General features: G+C 50.9%; 2 protein-coding genes and 2 long non-coding RNA genes across 13 annotated transcripts in view; 2 read left to right on the top strand and 2 right to left on the bottom strand.

Moving 5' to 3' along the window:
- Positions 1-8,361: 8,361 nt before the first annotated feature.
- Positions 8,362-10,813, bottom strand: HOXB2 (homeobox B2). The gene is made up of 2 exons (XM_004764744.3): positions 10,233-10,813; positions 8,362-9,466 (listed from the first exon to the last, which is right to left on the bottom strand). The coding sequence occupies exons 1-2, from the start codon at positions 10,609-10,611 to the stop codon at positions 8,808-8,810; spliced, it is 1,038 nt and encodes a 345-aa protein (XP_004764801.2). The 5' UTR covers positions 10,612-10,813; the 3' UTR covers positions 8,362-8,807.
- Positions 10,814-12,193: 1,380 nt separating this feature from the next.
- Positions 12,194-16,906, top strand: LOC106007065. The gene is made up of 5 exons (XR_006603768.1): positions 12,194-12,483; positions 14,212-14,410; positions 15,731-15,791; positions 16,018-16,193; positions 16,783-16,906. It is a non-coding gene; the product is annotated as an uncharacterized LOC106007065 (long non-coding RNA).
- Positions 14,692-20,521, bottom strand: part of HOXB3 (homeobox B3) — a 41,849-nt gene continuing 36,019 nt past the window's right edge. For all 6 annotated transcript variants that reach the window (XM_045070317.1, XM_045070318.1, XM_045070316.1 and 3 more), the window contains 2 exons: positions 17,905-18,502; positions 14,692-17,029 (listed from right to left, as the gene is read on the bottom strand). In XM_045070317.1, the coding sequence (XP_044926252.1) occupies positions 16,188-17,029; positions 17,905-18,352 (1,290 nt within the window). In that variant the 5' untranslated portion in view covers positions 18,353-18,502 and the 3' untranslated portion in view covers positions 14,692-16,187. The remainder of the gene's footprint in view (positions 17,030-17,904; positions 18,503-20,521) is intronic.
- Positions 17,741-19,694, top strand: LOC106007066. Of its 5 annotated transcripts, none has more exons than XR_006603772.1 (3): positions 17,741-17,900; positions 18,971-19,194; positions 19,399-19,694. It is a non-coding gene; the product is annotated as an uncharacterized LOC106007066 (long non-coding RNA). The 5 variants fall into 5 exon arrangements; XR_006603771.1 differs by having other exon boundaries at positions 17,870-17,975; XR_006603770.1 differs by lacking the exon at positions 17,741-17,900 and adding an exon at positions 17,946-18,062.

Raw genomic sequence — 20,521 nt, forward strand, 5'->3', positions numbered from 1 at the left:
GAGGCTTTTGGAGAAGAAGAATTTATTTAGGGTTAGGGTTTCTCTTCTAGCCCCAAATCTGATGAAGGCCTATGTCTGACCTGACTGTGCTGTCTCTCAGAGACTTGAGATTTCCTCACTCTCTACCCTTCCCTCAACCCAGAAAGAAACCACTCGCCTCCTCCCTTGCTTTTCCAATTAAGGCAGCGATTTGAAGTCTAAATGAAGAAGTGGGGGTGTCTGGGTGGCTCAGTGGTTTAGGTCTCTGCCTTGGGCTCAGGTCATGATCTCAGGGTCCTGGGATGGAGCCCCGCATCTGGCTCTCTGCTCAGTGGGGAGCCTGCTTCCCTCTCTCTCTCTGCCTGCCTCTCTGTCTACTTGTGATCTCTGTCTGTCAAATAAATAAATAAAATCTTTAAAAAAATAAGTAAATAAATGAAGAAGTGAATTCCAAACCAGTTTGTTTGTCTGGTTTTAGAGGGGGGAGGGGCAAAGGGAGAGGGAGAGAGAGAGAATCTTAAGCAGGCACTACTACCTGTGTGGAGCCTGACTCAGGGCTTGACCTCACAACCCTGAGACCATGACCTGAGCTGAAATCAAGAGTCAGATGCTTAACCGACTGAGCCCCCCAAGCACCCTGTAAACCAGTATAATGAAAGAACAGAAATCTGCTTGGGGGCTGGGGAAATGTGTTCTCCCTAGTCACAGCTGAAGTCACCAACAGTCGATTATTAATGACAAAGATGCGAAGAGTTGGGGGAAAAGTGTCTTAAGAGATATTGTTGATTACAGGGATAGCTTTAGCCTCAGCTGTCCAAAGTCACTATAATCCCTAATGCATCCCTGAGTCTTGCTCCCTTCCCTTGTGTAGCAGAAAGATTAAAACTTCCCCCAAATTCCTGTTGGCTCCCTCAGCCCCAGCCGAAATGACTGGCAAAAAAAAGTAACTTAGGGGTACCTGGGTGGCTCAGTGGGTTAAAGCCTCTGCTTTTGGCTCAGGTCATGATCCCAGGGTCCTGGGATCGAGCCCCACATCGGGCTCTCAGCTCAGCAGGGAGCCTGCTTCCTCCTCTCTCTCTCTCTGCCTCTCTGCCTCTCTGCCTACTTGTGATCTCTGTCTGTCAAATAAATAAATAAATCTTAAAAAAAAAAAGTAACTTAGTTCTCTACCTTCCCAAGTCACTTCCTTCTTACAGAAAACATCACCAGCCTCTGGCCTGAGGAGGAAGTCTTTGAATCCTGGATTCCTTGCTAAATCCACAGCTCAGTACAAAACATAACAAAACACACGAACAGGCAGAAGTAATCCACAGTTGGAGTAACCTATGGGCTTTCTGGATGACCAGATTAAGTTCGCCAGAGAACGTCTGGCTGTATCCAACACCAAGTGGAATAAAGTTAATTGATTTCCTCTTTTCTAGAATCTATTTAGACATGGAAGAGAGCAAGGACACCATTTTCAGTTTTAGAACTGAAATGATCTTCGAGAGGTGCTCACCCTTATCACAGTGAGACTGGGGATATGTTAGAAGTTTATACCTGATTCTGGTGTTTTTGTGGAGGACGCTGCTTTTCTGGGGTTTGGGGGAGGTGGGTAGCATGAGCAATCTGTACTGTTCCTCCATAACGTCCTCAAGAGTCACTCTGCCCGTTCTCCCCAGCTCAATTCTTGAGGCCCAAGGCCCAAGGCCAAGCCCAAGATCAAAGTTTGGAACTTAAGAATTAAAAGGGCAATCAGGGTTGTAATTTTTTCTCTATAAGAGATGGCTCTTAGGGTGCCTGGGTGGCTCAGTGGGTTAAAGCCTCTGCCTTCGGCTCAGGGTCCTGCGATGGAGCCCCACGTCAGGCTCTCTGCTCAGCGGGGAGCCTGCTTCCTCCTTCTCTCTGCCTGCCTCTCTGCCTACTTGTGATCTCTGTCTGTCAAATAAATAAAGTCTTTGGGGGAAAAAAAAGAAAGATGGTTATCGGAGGAGAGGATGGAATCTGAATTCAGTGGTGTTTCTCTTAATATAGGCGGATTAAATTGTCACAAATCTGGTTGAGAACCATGGATTATGGGCAGTACATATTATAAGGGGAAGATTACTAGTTTGGGGGCCAGAATACTTGGATTTAAATCCTTGCTTGGCCATTTCTTAGCATTATGGCTCTGGGCGAGTTTCCTCATCTTTCTGAGTCTCAACCTCAGAGAAGAAGAATGGTGTTTTGGGTTTTTTTACGATTTTATTTACTTATTTGACAGACAGAGATCACAAGTAGGCAGAGAGGCAGGCAGAGAGAGAGGAGGAAGCAGGCTCCCCAACGAGCAGAGAGAGCCCAGGACCCTGGGATAATGACGGACCCTGGGATCATGACCTGAGCTGAAGACAGAGGCTTTAGCCCACTGAGCCACCCAGTCACCCCAGAAGAATGGCTTTAATTCTACTTACTTCACTGCATTGTTAGTAGGATTAAAGCAAACATGGAAATATAAACAATGGAGAACTCTATAAATGCCTGATATTAATATTACATACACATTCTGAAATAGTATGAGTCAGTCTCCTGTTTTTTAATATAACTGGCATATTAAAATATGGAAATATGTGACAGGAAAATAGCATATGTGCTTCATTTTCATGTAACATATCACCATATATTATACAATATGTATTTTGTCATATGCAAATTTCATTGAGATTAAGAAGTTTGTCTCTGTTTAAGCAAAGGATTTTCTTCTAAGCTGCAGAGTTCTTTGGCCTAATATTATAAGCCTGATATTATATAATCTGTGAGAACCCAAATGATTAAAATTGTAGCAGAAGGATGAGGTTACATATTAGCAAGAACTTCCTGATCTTCCAAATATTTAGAAAAAACGTTCTTTTAATTTTTTTTATTTTTAAAGATTTTATTTATTTATTTATTTATTTGGCAGGGAGAGAGACACAGTGAGAGAGGAAACACAAGCAGGGGGAGTGGGAGAGAGAGAAGCAGGTTTCCCACAGAGCAGGGAGCCTGATGTGGGGCTCGATGTGGGGCTCCATCCTAGGACCCTGGGATCATGACCTGAGCCGAAGGCAAACACTTAACAACTGAGTCACCCCAGGTGCCCTAGAAAAAGTTTTCTAGGGAGGATGTTGTTTCTCTCTTTCCTTGAGGAACTTAGCTTACATACTGCCCTTCCTGGGTGGGAGCAGGGGTTGAACCTGACTTCTGTGTTCTGGATAGATTTCATTTGGACTGAAAGGTAAGTCAGAGACTTGGAATCTTTCTAAGATGAAAGTTTAGAGTGACATGAAGAGTTGAAATAATCTTATACTCAGTTGGGTTTCTCTGAGTGTGTTAGTTGCGGCCAAGATACCCACTTTGGAAACTTTTTTTTTTTTAAGATTTTATTTATTTATTTGACACAGAGGGAGAGAGAACACAAGCAGGGGAAGCAGCAGGCAAAGGGAGAAACAGGCTCCCCGGTAAGCAAAGAGCCCGATATGGGACTTGATCCAAGGACACTGGGATCATGACCTGACCTGAGCCCAAGGCTTAACTGACTGAGCCACCCAGGTGTCCCCACTTTAGAAACTTTACAGAACAATGATCAAGATGACTTTGTATCTGGACACTGTCCAGACTACAATTTTTCTGTGGTGCTTAGGAATTAGAGAAGGCTTTAGGAGGGCTCTTTTCACTGTTGACTCTCTTCTCAGGAGGAAGCAAGTTTGTTAGATCTCCTTCAGGCACTATATATCTGCTTCCCAGCTGAGTGTGAAGAGGGGGGATGGGGTGGGGACAGGAGGGCAGAGCTGAGCTGAGCTGAAGAGCTCAAAGGAGGATTTGGGCCACACCAGCCACAGCAGGTAGAGGGGGATGGCATGGGGGCTAGAGGCCACTCTTTTTGAACCGAGAACACGTATTTGAGGAGAGCGCTTTCAAGAAGATGTACAGGAGGGCCACGGAATGCTTATCAGAAACGTAGAGGAAAGGTGGGCAGGGAAATTCATCAGGGCTGTTCAGGGAGCCCCAGAATTTGTACCCCCCAGCAACCAGCCAAAACTTGACTTAAAGGGACTTTTAAGGTTCTAATACACTGTGTCAAAACAGTTTGGTGACTATTTTTGTACAAAATGTCATAGTGGGGTGTGTGTGTGTGTGTGTGTGTTTAAGATTTTATTTATTTATTTGACACAGAGAGACAGCACAAGTAGGCAGAGGCAAAGCAGCAAGCAGAGAGAGGGAGAAACAGGGAGTCCGATGCGGTGCTCCATCCAGGACCCTGGGATCATAACCTGAGCCGAAGGCAGGTGCCCAACCGACTGAGCCACCCAGGCACCCCACCCTACTGTTTCTGACACAAGAAGAAACATAACGGGGGCACCTGGGTGGCTCAGTGGGTTAAGCCTCCACCTTCGCCTTCGGCTCAGGTCATGATCTCAGGGTCCTGGGATTGATCCCCGAATCAGGCTTTCTGCTCAGCAGGGAACCTGCTTCCCCCTCTCTCTCTGCCTACCTCTCTGCCTGCTTGTGATCTCTGTCTGTCAAATAAATAAATAAAATCTTAAAAAAAAAGAAAGAGAAAACATAACCAAATGTTGGGGAAGGTGACAAGAGATGAAAGTCAAAGGAAAACTTGGTTAGGACACTTCTGCATACTCATGTCTATTGAATACTTGGCACATTTCACTACACCCAAGACTCCTTTGTAGAAAAGATTTCTTTCCCTGTTAGTTTAAATAATGATTGCGGGCATGATTGTTGGTATAAAGATGCAAATTAAAATGTGTTAAAATGGCTCTACCAGATATTTGGGAGGTGAGTTGTTGTCAAACATCAAAAGCCACCACCTCCATTTAAAAGCCCATGACACCAGCCATAATAAATATTGAATACTTTGTGAAGACTTAACAAATATACTTTGGGTATTTATTGATGCAGAGGATATTAGAGGCATTAGTTTTTCCATTTGTTTTACAGGTGGAGAAACTGAGGTCTAGAAGGGGAAGGTACTTGCCTGGTCCTGAGTTGAAAATCTTTTTTTAAGGACTCCAGGTTATCATAATGGCAAATAATTTCTCAATCTAATGGTCCTTTTTCTTTTCACCATAATATTAATGAGCCATTCTTCTTAAAAGATGACGCACCAAGAGCAGGGCCGACTGACCAGCAGCTTTCGGGACTGCACCGAAACCGTCTCACTCCAATCACAGCCAATTTATAACCAGTCTGTGCTGCAGACCACTGGTACTTGGTCCTGACCCTAGAGTAGCCCTGCCCCAGTGGGATAAGTTGAGTGCAGCTGCCTGGCACCACTATCAGCTTACCATCATGTGGGCAAGGGAGGGTGTCTGCTGCCGAATCTGGGAACCCCTTCCTCTTCTCCTTCCTTCTCCAAAGCCAGCTGGGAAAACTCAGGCTAAAGAGGATGGCCCCAGAGATGAAACATGGAAAAGGAGCTGATTTGGAACACAGGCATTCCGAGTGCCAGTCCTTTATGAATCCCAAATTGGCGGGCATTCCTTTGATTTTGAAATTCCATGGGGAGATTGAAAACAGGAGTCCTTTCCTTCTGGAAATGCATTGTCTCTTTGTGCTGCTGTAGTGGCATCAGAGATGGTGAGTTTTGTGAATATGGAAAAGGAGGGATTGAAAGATTCCTGTGCTGCCTGTAAGGAGAGTTCCAACTCCTCTCTAATAATCAACCGAGGAAAATGCTAGAAATGCTCCTGATTCTCTGGATTCATTGCTTCCCTTCCTCAGGATACAGAAAGCACCTAGATCTGAACAGGTAGATTGATCTTTTGGCTAGATCCTCCTGGCCCTCCACTCACTTCGGCAGGGAGGAGTCAGGTCCCGTGCAGCCTCAGGCAGGAGCTGAGATTCCCTGTCCTTTGGGGCCACTGGTTTGAGTTGGGGAGGACTGGAAGGGAGCAGCCAGGTTAAGCAGCTCAAAAATTCTTAAGCACAGAAGGAAGGCAGGAAGCAAGGTGGCACTGTGGTCTAGTAGGGCTGCTCAAACTCTAATGTGCATATAAATTACTTGGTGATGGGCGAAATTGAGATTTTGATCTAGTAGACTTGGAGGAGGGCCTAAGAGTCTGCATTTCTAACTAGCTTACAGGGAGTGCTGCTGCTGCTGCTGGTCCATGGAGTAGCAAGCCTCTTAGAGAAAGGAGGCCTCACAGGCCCCAGAGTGTTGCAGACCAAGGCATGATCCCAGGGTGTGAATTCTCTCCAGCAGAGCAGATCCTGTATTTTTGGCATTGATGAAGGGTGCTCTCCTTTTGACCAAAGAAAGCTGGAAGGTGGGCAATTAGCAAGATCCTTCTGGTATTCTTGATCTTTGTAACAACCTGCTATAGCGGAAAGAGCATTTTTAATTAGACCAAATTATCTAGTTTGGCTGTCCATAGAAATCAAAGCCCCAGCTGAAACGTCTGTTTCATTTTGTTGGTGTAGAGATGGCTATGTGCTGTGATTTTTAAGATACTAAGCACTGCCTATGGGCATATTTTATGGAGAAATAAACACACAGCCCAGTGAGATGTATAGTGTGGTTTTAATATATTGTATATTTGCTTATTTATGGAGAAAATAAATACACAAGCCAATAAGCTGTGTATTATTACTTTAATATATTGAATTTATTTCATACCTATATATTTTATGAGGGAAAATAAACTAATAAGATACACGATATTATTATAATAACACATCTAATTGTTCTATATTAATTTATTTATGAAAGAAATAAGTGCAACTTAACATGACATAAGATTATTTAATGCAGGAGATGAATTCTATATTAAGACAGTTTAAGGGATTAAATTCCAACTGAATAAGATGTGTGCACTTCCCACACTGAGGGACCAGTTAAAAAAATATGGGAGCGCCTGTCTAGTCCTATGTGTCATGACCTCTGTTGGCTCCCGGCTTTTTCCTGACAGTTGTTGCCTCTCGGTGCCTGGTACTCCAAGTCCCCGTCCTGCTGGTCCAGGGGAAAGTCTGGGAGGCCCAGGAAACAAACTGCTTTCTGAGAATGGCAGCATCTGCTGGGGAGGTAACCCTGCGGTGTCTGTTTCTGAGCCAGAGAAATATTAAGTAAACCTAAGGAGGATGGATGGCTTTCCAGGGCCCTTTAAATCTCCGCGTTCCCCGGAACAAACCAGGAGGCAGATGGGGGAGATCGATCCTCGGCTTCCCGCTTTGCCGGGTTTGCAAGGAGCCGGGCAGGGCGCGGTGGGGGAGAGCCGACCGTGGTGAGAAGGCAGATGAAGTTGTTGGTAAGACAGGCGGGCCTGCATCTGGAGCGAGCTCCGGCCGAGCTTCAGATCCCAGCGCGAGGAACCCAAAGTCAGAGCCGGCGAGGCCGACCCGGGCCTGCACGCTCAGCCCCCGCCCTGCGCGCCCGCCCCGCGCGGCCTCCGCGTCCGCCTCGCGTCCTCAGCCTTCGCCGGCGGCATTTGTCTAAATAAAACAGAAACGAAAAGGAGGCTCCCTGGCTCTTGTTCCTCCGTAGCGTCTGGAAGGTCCGGAAAGGAGACGGCGGGCGCGGGGACCGAAGCCTCCCGAAGCGGCTGTCATGGCGGCCACCGTCTCTTCCCTCGCCCTCCCTGCAGCCGGGCCCCAGCGCCATTTTGAGGATCTGCCTTGCTGCCCAGTCGCCCTCCCGCTCTCCTCGCTCCTCCTTCCCGCCCCCGCAGGCCAAGCGTCTCCCGACGCAGGCCGGGCCTCCCCGGGCTCGCGGCCCCGCCGCTCCGCCGCCGCCCTCCCTACCCCGAAGCCCCGTGGTGGCCGCCCTGGTGCGCTGCCCGCTCCGCGCTTCCCCCGGCCTTTCCGGCCCACTTGGAATCTGCTGCCGGAGAAAACGCCCGATCCCTCCGCTCGACGCCGTGGCCCGGCCCATGTCCACCGGCCTCGAGTCTCAGGCTTCCTGCGTTCAGGATAAATAAAGCCTTCCGACCTCGCTTGGGGGCACTGAAGCGAGGAACCCGGGAAACCTGCGGACCCCTCCAAATTTGGCTGAACCTCTGCGCCCCCTCCCACGACCCCAAAGCCCGTCCCCGAGGCCTTCTTCTCCTGCCACCCTCGTCTAAACCTTCTCCCGTCACCTGCCCACCTTTATTTCTAAGAGGTCCCAGAACCCTAGCGCAGGGCCAAAGGCCATCTGTTAGAGGGTGTCGAGGTGACAGAGCTACCAGCAACCCCCCCCCCCCCCCCCCCCCCCCCCCGCCACACAACTCCTCCGGAGCTGCGGGCCAGGCCGAGAAGCGGTGGCCAAATAGGGTTACTTTTGTACCACCCGGACTTAGCGGCCCAGGGTCGGGCAAGCCGAGCGCGAAGGAGTGACAGCAGGCCTAGTGGGGGGATGCAGGGAAAGGGACTGGGTCCCAACACAAACACTCATTGTCGTATTATAAAGACATTTATTTAATCTATGAAAATAATGTACAATAAATACTTTCCCCTTTTCCTATTATTAAAGAGTTTTAATAAATAATCTACGGTCTAAAACTTAAAAAAGAGAGAGAGAGAGAGAGGAAAATAAGTTCCTCTAGTTCTTTTTTTAAGAAAGCCCCCCTAGAGTTTAATTATTCCTGAGATTTCGTTGGAAGGAGTCTACCAAACGGAATTTTCCGGTGTAATTTTTCAAAAGACGCCCGAGTGCCCAGCATTGTCGAGAGAAAAGAAAGGAAATGGATTAAACGCTAATTCCGTAATACCTGAATTTTAGCAAAACACATAACAAAACGTCTAAACGACTTGGGGGAGGAGGGGTCCTCGGGTTTTCCCGCAGACAGCGGAGGGGACGGGGTCGAGGGGACGGGGTCGAAGGGCCCGGGAAGAGAAACAGGTTAGGGGAATTGCAGGTCGATGGCACAGAGGGTGCTGGTGAAGAAGTCCAGCTCCTCCTCGGAAAAGGGAACGGGGCTGTCGAGCGAGCCCTGCAGGCTGGGGGAGAGGCCTCCGGACAGCTGGAGACAGGAGTCGGCCGCGAAGAAGTTGAGGTCAGGCAAGAAAGGCGAATCCTGCCGCTCCGGGAAGGCATCCTCCGGCAACGGCTCGGGCTCCAGCCCGGCGGCCGCGCGCGGACCGCCCCCCACGTGAGCGGTCAAAGGCTGGGGGCCCTGGTCGCCCGGGGGGCCGGCGCGAACCTGGGGCGGGCGAGAGCAGGCTTCCCGCGCCGCCCGCGAGGCGGAGGGGCGGCCCGGGCTGGCCACAGGCTCTTCGGTGGGCTCGCCGCCGTCCTCCGGGGCGCCCGGGCCGGCCGGCTCCCCATCCGACGGCTCTCGGTGCTGCGTCTGCCGCTTGTGCTTCATGCGTCGGTTCTGGAACCACACTTTGACCTGCCTCTCCGTGAGGTCCAGCAGGGCCGCGATCTCGACGCGGCGCGGCCGGCACAGGTACTTGTTAAAGTGGAATTCCTTCTCCAGCTCCAGCAGTTGCGTGTTGGTGTACGCGGTGCGCAGCCTGCGCGCCCCGCTGCCGGCGGCCTCCGGCAGTCCCGGGCCATCTGCAGGGAAAGCGGGCTGGGCGTCAGAGCGGGCCGTGTCCCCGGCCCCAGCTCACTCGGCTGAAGTGAAGACCACCCGATCCGCCAAAAAAAAAAAGCCTGTATCAGCAGTACCCTCCCTCCTCCCGCCTATCGAAGCGGTTCGCTCTCACGGCGTTGCCTTCTTTCCTGTCCCCCTCCTGCCGGCAGCCCCGGCCCGGGTCAGGGCAAAGCATTAGAAGAGCCGCCCACGGGCCACGCAAGGGGTAGGGAGCGGCTCTCTTTTGCCCCCCAAACCTCAGAGCCTCCCTCCTGAGTCCTTGGAGTAGACCCCTCAATTCAGCACGTTGGAGCTCAACCCAGAGAGAGGGTCCCTTAAAAAAGATTGTTCCTCACCTCCTCTCCTCCCTTGCTTTCAAAGCCCCCTCTTTTGGAGCCAGGGGAATTGGGGCCGAATCTTTTCTTGCCCTCAGATTCAACAACCCAGCAACACGACTTTCATTCCTCCACACAGATAAAGGTTAAAACCTCAATCAAATCCTTTTCTTCTAGCAGAGAAAAAGCTCTTCCCCAACCTGCTTCCAAAAATCTGCTATAGTGGGGGAAAAAAAAAAAAAATTTGCTGGCAGCGGCCAGGCCTGAACCCCAGCAGCGTATTCGCTCCCTCATCCCTGGAATCGACCCGGCAAGGATCCCCAACAGGCTCGACACCTTTTCTACCTCCCCCATCGCTTTCTCCCCCTCTCTTCTAGCTGCCCCTCACCCCACCCCTACCCCGCTAACCGACCTGCTGGCGAGCCGACCCCGGAGGCCGAAACGGAGGAGGTGGCCGGGGGAGACGAGGCGGATTGGCTGGGTTTCTTGGCGGATTTCTTCTCTTTCATCCAAGGGAACTCGGGGACCAAGGGGGCGGCGGGGAGCGGCGGCGGCGGCAGAGCGGGCCCATCTTCGGCTCGCTTTTGGCTGCCGGGTCTCTGAAGGGTGGAGGCGCCGGGCTGGAGACTGGGGAAGGTTTGCTCGAAAGGAGGAGGAGGAGGAATTAATGTCGACTCCTTGATTGATGAAGTTTGAAATGTCTCCAAGACAGCGGGGAAGGAAGTCAGACACTCCGCGAGCGATGGCTGGCTGTTTATAAACCCAATCTCCCTCTCAAATTCAAAATTCATGGCTTTCAATGGTGGGGGAGGGGGCCTGCTGGGGGGGGCGTCAGGAGGGAGGATCTGAAGGGACCCCCCCTCTTGCCCCCCCCAGGTTTATGTGATGGAGCGATTTTGGGAGGGGGAGATTTCGCTCTTTTTCTTTCTCTCTCTCTCTCTCTCTCTCTCTCTTTTTTTTTTAATTTTGGGCCTTTATAATTGTATATTGCTGATAAATACAAGCGTATGGGGACTCTCTCTATTAAACCCAGGACTCCGGCGAAATTGCAGGGAATTCATGGTCACGGGACTGGCCTCGGCCAATCGCTTGTCTGGGCCTGGTGGAAAACAGAGAGCATTATTTGCTTTAATTGATTCAAAAACTCTAGAGGACCACGACCTGGACACTGTGAGCCCCAAGTCCTACACTCCCTGTCCCCAAAGCCTCCCTTTCTCCAGAAAGGCTAGAGGAACCTTTCTCTTATCCCCTACAGAGGATGGGAGGTTTCAAAAGCTGGGAAACAAGAGACTCTAAGGGAGAAATCTTCCTCTTTTCCAAATACTTGTAATATAGAATACATAATAGACTACATTAATGCTTTCTTTAAAATGCCAGCAGTGTTTTCTTCCCTACCCTTCCCCCATTAAAAGAAAAAAAAAAAAGAAGAAGGAAAAAACAAAAGAAAGCAAACTGAGGAAGGATCTCAATGTGGGAGGAAGACATGGTAGGAAGAGGCTTCCATCCTTTGAGGAAGGTCAGTGTTACGGTGCAATAAGGAAGAGAAGAGATTTACAGTCACCAGCACCACATCCCTATCCCAATGCCCAAAAGCAACAGATAAATCTTCGAAAATCGACAGGCACTCACAGGCTGACACCGAGGAGTGAGATAGACGGTGAGGGGCCCTTTTGGACCTCTGGCCACCATAGCTGTGTGGTCTCAGGTGCCTCCTCTCCCCAGTGTTTGCAGCAGTGCCCCTGTCCCTATGTCCACCTGTCTTCCTCAGGAGGAATCATCATCTCACTCTTTTTGATACCCCGCAACAGACAGGATCTAAGGTGCCTGTTTCCCCTTTAGAGCCTCAAGTCTGTCTCTGCATCCACATCCAGGGACGTGAGCAAGAACGGAGGGAGTCTGATTTAACTTAGAGCACTCTAACTCAGGTCAATGTCTGGGGGGAGGATTTCCGTCCTGGGACAAAGCGTATCCCCCATCCCATTTTTGCCAGCGTGCTAGTTTAAAAACAACAAATAGTAATCCCTGGCAAGAAAGAATTCTCTGAACGTGGAGAGGGTGAAAACAATGAATAAGGAGATGATTTTCCATTTCTGGTCCCCGAAGGAGATTTTTTTTTTTTAATTTATTTTGAGGGGATCAAGATATTCTGAACTTTAGGGAGTGCTGTAATTTACTGGAGAGAGGGGACACAAAACTCGGGGCCCCAAGCAATTGGTGGGAAACTAGATCTCAAAGCAGAAAATGAAAAGTCGATCTGGGGGAAGATTTTTAAATAAGTGGGTCGGAGGGACCGAGAGGAGATGAGGCGATCAATCTTAGCCCCCTGACAGCTCCCTCCGATGGCATCAAAGAATTTGGCTCTTTGGGAAAGCAGAGGGAACAGCCGAAATTCCACATCCCTTTAAAAGGCCTGGGGGTGGGGGGGATAGAAAAAGAGAAAGGTGATTCTGGGAGAGCGGGGAAACAGATGGGAAATGGGGACAGAGGGAAGGTCGCTGAGTTGGGTGGAAAGTTTGGAGAACTCCCACGGCTCAGGCCTCCCCTCCCCCTCCTCCTCTCCGCTGCCGGGCAAGGAGGAGAAGGCTGGTTAGCAGAGAAATGGCAACTCAGCCGGGAGCTGGAACTAGAAACTTTCTGTCAATGTAACAGCCGCGTGGGTGGCGGTGAGTATTCATCCGCGTGGGTGGCGGTGAGTATTTAAAAAGGGCAGAGAAGGACAGAGGAGAGCCAGGAGGAAGAAAGGGGATTTGTAGGTGGGGGCTGCAGGGACAGGGGGTGGCTGGCTCTGGAGGGTTCAGAACCGACAACGCTGCTCTGCACTGGGCAAACTGGTCAGAGACCGTTGTGCCCCACTCCAGTCCAAACAAGACGGGTTTTTTTGTTTTGTTTTGTTTTGCCCTTCGGGAGTGTGGATGGGAGTGTGGATGGGGGTGGGGGCTGGGGGGAGGGGCACAGAAGAATCCGAGTTGAAGTTGTCTGGAAGTTGAGCAGTGAGGCCTGAAAGAGGGTTCTCCCTCTGGCCACCCCCCCACCCCCACCCCCACCCCGCCCTTGAGAAGCCGTGGAAGTTTCTTCCACAGCCTCTCCAGCTGGCTGCAGGGTGGAACGCTTCTCTGGGCATCCACTCCGGCCCAGGCTGTCCCTGCAGGAAATACGGCTCTCTTTAACCCTGCTGACAGATTTTACGGCCAGATTAGAGAAGAGCAGAAAAGTTGGGTGTTAAAAGGGGCCAAGAGAGCCCTCCTTCCCAGAGACACCGCTTGCCGCCTCCTGTGGTGCTGTGACTCTTAGAGCACAGAGATTCGCCCCCTCGACTTTGGCTGCTTAGCTAGGGCCTGGAATCTCACAGAAAGAAGGGTAGAGGACACCAAGCCAAGTGGGCCCTTATTTTTCCTTTGCAATTCCAGTTTCAAGCCAAAGCTCTGCTTTTCAAACTCAAACGAAATAAATCCCTTCTCTTGGCCTGCCTCTCTCCAGCCAGATAAATAATCAATCCCCTCCACCCCCAGAGCCAAACATGGCGCTTCATGTAGTTACATCATTCAGAAAATGTTATTCAGGGAAGAGGAAGAGGGAAAGACGGAAAGAGAGAAAAACCCTTGAGCGTTATTTGATCCCAATCAAACTTTGCACGCTCTTATGCCTTTAAATTATAGCCTGACCCGATGCTAAATTGCTTGCTGCTTGGATGAGCCGAGTCCAGTTAAAATCCTACTTGGTGGGGGGAGGGGGAGGGTGTAGAATTCAGGTTGCTTTTTTTATTGTTATTTATTGTTGCATAAAGACTGTAATTACTAACCTTGGACTGCCAGGATGCAACATAAAAATGAAAATCAGCCCTCGCTTTAAGGCTGTGGGCCTGGAACGATTCTCACTGACACTACCCCCCCCATCAGTACCACCAAATATATGCTCCTAATTAAGCAATGCGGGCGCATCGCTTACAATTAGAATTATGCAACTCTTCAGCGCAGCCATCGCTTCTCTTTCAACGAATTAGCTCCATATTTCAGCCTCCCTGTCTCTTCGCTCTTATCGGCTCCAGCGACGCGGCGGTGACATTTCATCTTTGACAGACCCTCTCTATCCTCGCTCCAATGTGATAAAACTTTTATGGAACCACGACTAAGAAATGAAGTTTTCCCAAGGATCGTGGAAACGGAGCTGCACAGTAGCCTGGGGACCATTTTATTTACGCTGGGATCCAAGCGCTTCTTCCATCCTCCTCCTCCTCTCCCCTTTCCTTGGCAGAAGAAATCATCCGCGCCTCCTCTCCCTCCGCCCCGAGTTTTATTTAGTGATTTAATTTCACTTTAGTTGTAAGGTTTGACCTGAGAAGTCTAGGCCTCAGATTTTTTTTTTTTAATCATTTTCCTTTGTTTTCATTTTAGACCCAATGGTGGTTGGGCTCCGGGTCACGTGACGACTTCTTTGTAGCTCCGGAAGAGAACTGTGAAGTTTAGGTTGCTTGGAAGAAGCAGTAAACGGCCAGATTTTGTTATTGTTGTTGTTGTTGTGTAAGGGGTGGCCAGGAAGTTGTGGCCAAAGGAGCAAGAAGACAGAAGGTCAATGAGAAAAACTGAGAAGCAAGTAAGCCAAACAAAAAGGCCCAAAGAGAGCACCCAAGGGTCCTCATCCCCTATCTCCAAAGCACCCCCCACCCTTGCTCCCCCCCCAGCAATTTGCTACTTAAATCTTAGCTAAAGAAGTTGGCAGAACGTTCCAGGCCTGAGGCATGGTAAGGGAGGGGATAGAGACCTGAGCCCTGGATACAAAAGCCAGTATAGGGTCTCCGTGTCCTCCTTTCCTTGGAGGAAATGTGGCAGTCAGCAGCCTTGCTCTGCTATCTAAACTGGACCACCAGGACAAGATAAAATTGTTAACAGAAAGTTTATTCAAGAATTGTTTGACAGACAACCCTTTCAAGTAAGGAAAAAAGTAACTACAGAAGAACAAAGAAAGTTCCAAGAGGGAATTAAGTCTAATTCTACAAATTCAGGACTATACAGTGACAATAGGAGCTGAGTTCATGCCTTTTAGAACTAATTACAATTGCTCATAAGTACGAGTTTAACATAAATCTACAGCTCTTTTCTAGAGTACAATAATAACTAAAATAGCTGGTTTTACATGACAGGAAACACAATGTCCTTTATAACAAGTAAATACTAAAAAAGTACAGTTTTTCATTTTTTTCCCTCATATAAATACATAATGTAGGGGGGATAAATAATACAAAAAAGAAAATATTTTAACAAGCTATAACCAATAAATATATATGAAAATGTTCACTAGAACACACTTTTTGAGCGATGCTGGATTCCTGCAGGCCCAGGCATCTCTCACAGTTGTTTTTATATCCATTAAAATGTAAACTCTAAGTGCAACAAAAGTGTCCTGTCAGGGGGTTGGGCAAGGCGCACAGGCCCAGCTGCAGCCCCTGCGTGGGACAGACAGTTTGTTAAAATATACCCTGTTTTCACGTTAAGTCAAGAGAGCAACAGAAGAAAAGAAAAGTGTAGAACCTCGTGTTGCCGATTGCTTTCTGTGGAGAGAGGGGGATGGTTCTGGAGCTGAGATGGGAGGCAGCAGAATGGGCAAACCTTTAGTCCTGACACCTTGCCTGCTCTGACCTCCCAGTTTCCATAAAAGAAAAAAATATATATTTATAATATAGACAGCTCTGACTTTCAGGATCTCTCACCATCCCTGAGCCCTCTGAAAACCGTAATAGATGGGGGCGGGGAAGAGATATTAATGTCCTAAAGCAGAAACTATGGGGCTAAAAATGGAGGGAATGCCCAGTAAGCCTCAAATAGTTGGGAAAAAACTTGAGGCTTCATGGAAGTGGGAGGGGAGCGTGCTTTGTGCCCTTGGTTTTGAAATGCGCTTTCTTTTGTTTTTTAAAAGGAGAATTGGAAGGGGGTAAAAAAAAATCAAGATTTGGAGGAATTAACCACAGAGATGGAAGGTAAGTTGGTTGGTTGGTGATGGCCTAGCCATCTTGTCTGTTTTTGTTTGTTTTAATGTGCTTTTCTACCTTGCTTTCCTATCTCCTCTTCCTCCACCCCACTGGGGAGCATAGGATCCCAACTGGGTATTGCTGGAGGCCTAGGGTTGATGGGGTATTCTCCACAATCCGCTGTGGATTCCACTCCAACCAGGGACTGGGGGAACCTTAAAATGTAACTTTTCAGGCCAGGGGAAGGGAAAGGAGCTGCAGGCCTGGCCTTCCCAGGAAGTGTGGCTATCACCTCCTGGCCTTCTCCGTCAGACCTCCGGGCTGCCCTCCTGGAGCCCCGCGGCCTCGCGCCCCTTCTGGCTGTCATCCACCCCATGGCCTCGACCCTCCGCCCTCCCTCTGCCATCACAGGTGTGTTAATTTGGGCGCTTCTTGGATTCTACCCTGAGGAGGAGGCGCATGGTGAGAGGAGAGGTCTGTGTAGGTAGGGTGGGGATCGCAGGGTCCGTGGTGCTGGTTGGGGGCCATAGGGGGCGCCCCATTGTAGTCCAGGTTCCCCGAAGGGTGGTGGGAAAGGTGGTTGAGGCCGTAGAGGGAGGGGCCGGCAGGGGGCGGCAGCGGATCCGCGTAGCCGCCCCCGCCCACGTACACGGGGCTGCCCTGCATGGTGGGCGTCCCATAGGCGCCCCCATTGGCTTGGAGGACGTGAGGCTCGTAATCGGGCGCCGGGGTCGGGGGGTACTTCTGCGGGGCGCCGCAGCCTTTGAGAGGGGGCTGGTAGTTGGAGGGCAGCGCGTAGGCATTCTGGTGGGCTTTGCCGAGGGCAGGCGGGGACGGGCTCTCGTAGCTGGGGGTCATGGAGTGTAAGGCGTTCATGAAGCCGGCGGTGGACTGCATGGGCTGCGGGGGGCTGCCGGCGGGGGAGGGGCCCCCGGACGACGAGGCCAGGCCCTTGGCCTTCTGGTCCTTCTTGTACTTCATGCGCCGGTTCTGGAACCAGATCTTGATCTGCCGCTCGCTGAGGTTCAGCAGGTTGGCCATCTCCACGCGGCGCGGCCGGCACAGGTAGCGGTTGAAGTGGAACTCCTTCTCCAGCTCCACCAGCTGCGCGCTCGTGTACGCCGTCCGCGCGCGCTTGGACGCCGCCGACCCCGGGGGGCTCTTGTCCCCTCCCCCGCCGCCGCCGCCGCCGCCGCCCCCGCCGCTGCCACTGCCGCCGCCACTGCCGCCGCCGCCGCAGCCCTCCGCTGGATCCGAGGGGGAGGGGTGGGAAGGGGACAAAATGAAATAAAAGATAATTACTGAACACGCCGAAATTGAATGCATGGTTTCTTAATAAATCCAGGCCTGGACTCGGAGCCCCCGCCGCCCTCCCCTTCTCGTCCCCGCCTCCTCCTCACCACCACCCCCCCAACGCCCGTCGCATTAGCGGACACTCTATAATAGTGGCATTTATTAAGAGACCTGTTCTCCTCTTGCTGCCCCAGCTTATGAAAATTTGATCATGTCACGCAGACAGAGCCGCATGGCCATTTATTTAGAGCTGGATTTTCGCGCGCACGCTTTCTCTCCCCATCCCCAATTCCAGGTTCTGGGAAGACACCCACCTCCCACCCTCCCACCCCTACACTTCCTGCTGGGTCCTATGGACAAGGTGGGCGGCCAACGAGAACCCCTGGGGGAATCTGGACACTCGGGGGGCAGGGCGCGGAAGCGCGGCTCGGAGAGGCTGCTTTGCCTGGGGGCCGGCACCCCAGGCCGCCGGAGCGATTGTGATTAATACCCACAGTAATCATACTTAATAATAATCAATCGTTGACGACTCTGCGTCTGCTGGCGGGTCTCGTGGCTCTGCGGCCTTGCGAAGGGCTGCGGCCGCGCGAACACCTGGCCTTCTAGAGCGCTCGGCAGCTCAGGTGGAGGGTGGCTGGCGGGAGAGGGTGCCGGTGGGGTCAGGGGTCGCCAGGGGGAGGGGGATGGGTATGGGCAAAGCGCCGCAGCCGCCGCCACCTGATATTGTTCCCAGGCCGCCGCCCGGGCGCCTAGGGGCTGGGTGCTAGAATAACAGTGACATTCCTGGCCCGGACAAAAGCTGACGACGAGGAAGGCAGAGAGCTGGTACCTGTGCTGGGGGAGCCGTTTTTCAGCTTGGACGTTTGCCTTGACTCTTTCATCCAGGGGAATATCTGTTTGGTGAGGGTGGAGTTGGAGCCGGGAACGCACTTGGGGGTGCCGCTTTTGCTGGGCCCGCCCCCATTACTGCTGTTGCTAGTGGTACTGGTAGGTGCGGCGCTGGGCGGGGGTGAGCCGGGCGGGGCGGGCAGGGGCTCGGGGGCCAGGCCGGGCCTCATGCAGCTGCCGTTGAGCTCCTTGCTCTTGGCATGCGGGGCGGCGTTGCCCAGGGACTGCAGCGAGCACGCCGAGCGCTGGTAGTCGCCCTCCAGGTGCGCGGCGGCCTGAAAGGGGGGTTGGGGGGGACCGTCGTAGCCGAAGCCATTGCTGCCAGGGTACGAGGAATAGCCTCCGAAGAGTGCTGCCGTGGCGTTGTCGTAGTAGGTGGCTTTCTGCATCGCTGGGCGAGGCCCGGGCAGTGGGTGGCAACTTGCAAGAGCCTGATACCCTCACGACCGGACATTGGCACCCGCGGGGGTCACGTGAGGCGCCGGACCCCCCCTCCCCTTTCTGCCCCCCTCCTCCCGAGTCCGTTGGGAGCGGCTGACCTGCGGGGCGAGAGAAGAGACACAAGGGGGAGAAGAGGACTGGGGCTCGAATCCATCTTAGGAGCTGAAAGGGAACTGACATCAATAGGGTTTTTTTCTTCTCCCCCACCCCAACATCTTCAAAGCAGATGCTGAGGCCACTTTCCTGACCTGAAATGGATTTTCCTTATTTCTTATTTTAATTTTAAGGAAACAGTCCACTAGTTGTTATTTCCACTTCTACTGCTTTGGGGACTGCCTAGGTACAATATCTTACTACCGCAAAGGCCATCGTTTCTCTCTCCTGCCTGCATGCTAGCCCCTGACCTCTTCTGCCTCCCTCTCCCAATCCCCCCCTCCCAGCTCTGGGATAGGGTGGCTCAAGGGGGGGGGGACTAGGAGACTCCAAAATAAAAGCATCACCAACACCCTCCTCTGAGCTGAGAGGCCTCCTGCCGCCTGTCTTTGCCTCCCTCCATGTCCATCTAGGTCTCTCACCCAAGCAGAGTCTAGCCTGGAGGGGAAAAAAAAAAAGAGGATCTCCGAAAGAGACAGTAAGGACAAGCAAGTTGAGCAGGGAACCTTCTCCTGTGAGGAGCCCTCTCGTTCTCCTCCCACCTCACGAAGACAACAGCCTGACCTAGAAACTTCCTGAAGATTTTTTTAACCTCCAGAGCCAGCAGAACCGAACCTCCTCACTGGCCCTGCGGCAGGTACCAGCACCTTCAGTCTGAGTCTCTCCTCAACCAAGTCTGGGACCCAGTGGATAGCAGCCCCCATGGGGCCCCCAAATGGAGCAGGATTGTTTCCATTTCCCTGGCCCGCCTGATTGGTGCGGTGACCATTTGGCCCAAGTCTCTCCCGGCTCCATTTTTTTTCATCAGACCTAATTTTTTCCCCACCCTTTTCCTTGACAGTCTGTTTCCTTTGATTTCTCCAAAAGAAGAAAAGAAGAGAGAAACTGGATAACTGCTTGACTTTTCTACCAAGAGATACGAGAGTGCTTCCTGAATAAGAACACCTTTACCCAAGGCAAAAAAGAAAGTCAACAGAGCAATCAGAAAAAATTATTCTCTGGGTTGGAAACGGGGTACTTTGTTTACTGAAGTTTTCCAAGGCAAAAAAAAAAAAAATCATTATTTTAACACAGACTTTTAAAACTGTGCAGAAAAAAAAATAAAGCTCCAAGCTGTCATAGGATTTTGTGTATTTCTTCTAAAACTTCTGACTGCATTTTTTTCTCCCTGCTTTCCTGCATCTCTCACCATCGCATTTCATAAAACCTCCAGAGTGACCCTGTCTTCTGACATGTGAGTTTGGACTCCTTAAATCTCATTCAGCCCAGCTGGTCAACTCCAAAGAAAACTAAAGATAGGAAAATAAAATAAAAGGAGTGCAGGTGAAAGGAGTCCCTCCCCCACATAAATCCCCTTCTTAATGGCAGAGATTTACACTCAAAAGGGAGCCAGGGTAGCCCTGAGTTCCGATTGGTTTCTGGGAAGAATTTGTTTCTGGGAAATACACATGGGTCTGTCAAGCAGCAGGTCCTTCCAGGGAGAAGAACTGGAGTTCAATTGACCAGGCTGACCCAATCCCTTTATTATTATTACCATTAGCCTCTGATGATTTAACCAAAATTAGCTTCGGAGCAGCCCTGGATGAAGGGGGAATTAATTAACAGGCATCAGTTGAGTTTGTTATTAATAGATAGAGAAGAGAATGAAATAAAAACATTGGAAGGGGTTGGCTGGCCGAGCCCTGGCTTTATTTAGTCTAAATGATTGTTACGGCAGTAATGATGATGATGATGATGATGGTGATAATAAAGCAATAATCTGACTAGACGCCTGGGGCCGAAATTCCTGTCGTTCCCCCTGCAATAAACCTGCAAACCATCGTAGGACAGAGGCCAGGCGAGTGTGGGAAGCGGAGAAGGCAGAGACGTAACAGGAAAGAATGGAGATTCCGCCGGCGGCGAGACAGGGCCGGGAGGTTTGTGGCTGGAGCTAGCCCCTGGCTGCCGCCTCTGGCTGTCTGGGA

This window comes from Mustela putorius, unplaced genomic scaffold, assembly GCF_011764305.1.
Source record: "Mustela putorius furo isolate JIRA1106 unplaced genomic scaffold, ASM1176430v1.1 tig00003962_pilon_pilon_pilon, whole genome shotgun sequence".
NCBI classification, from domain to species: Eukaryota; Metazoa; Chordata; class Mammalia; order Carnivora; family Mustelidae; genus Mustela; species Mustela putorius.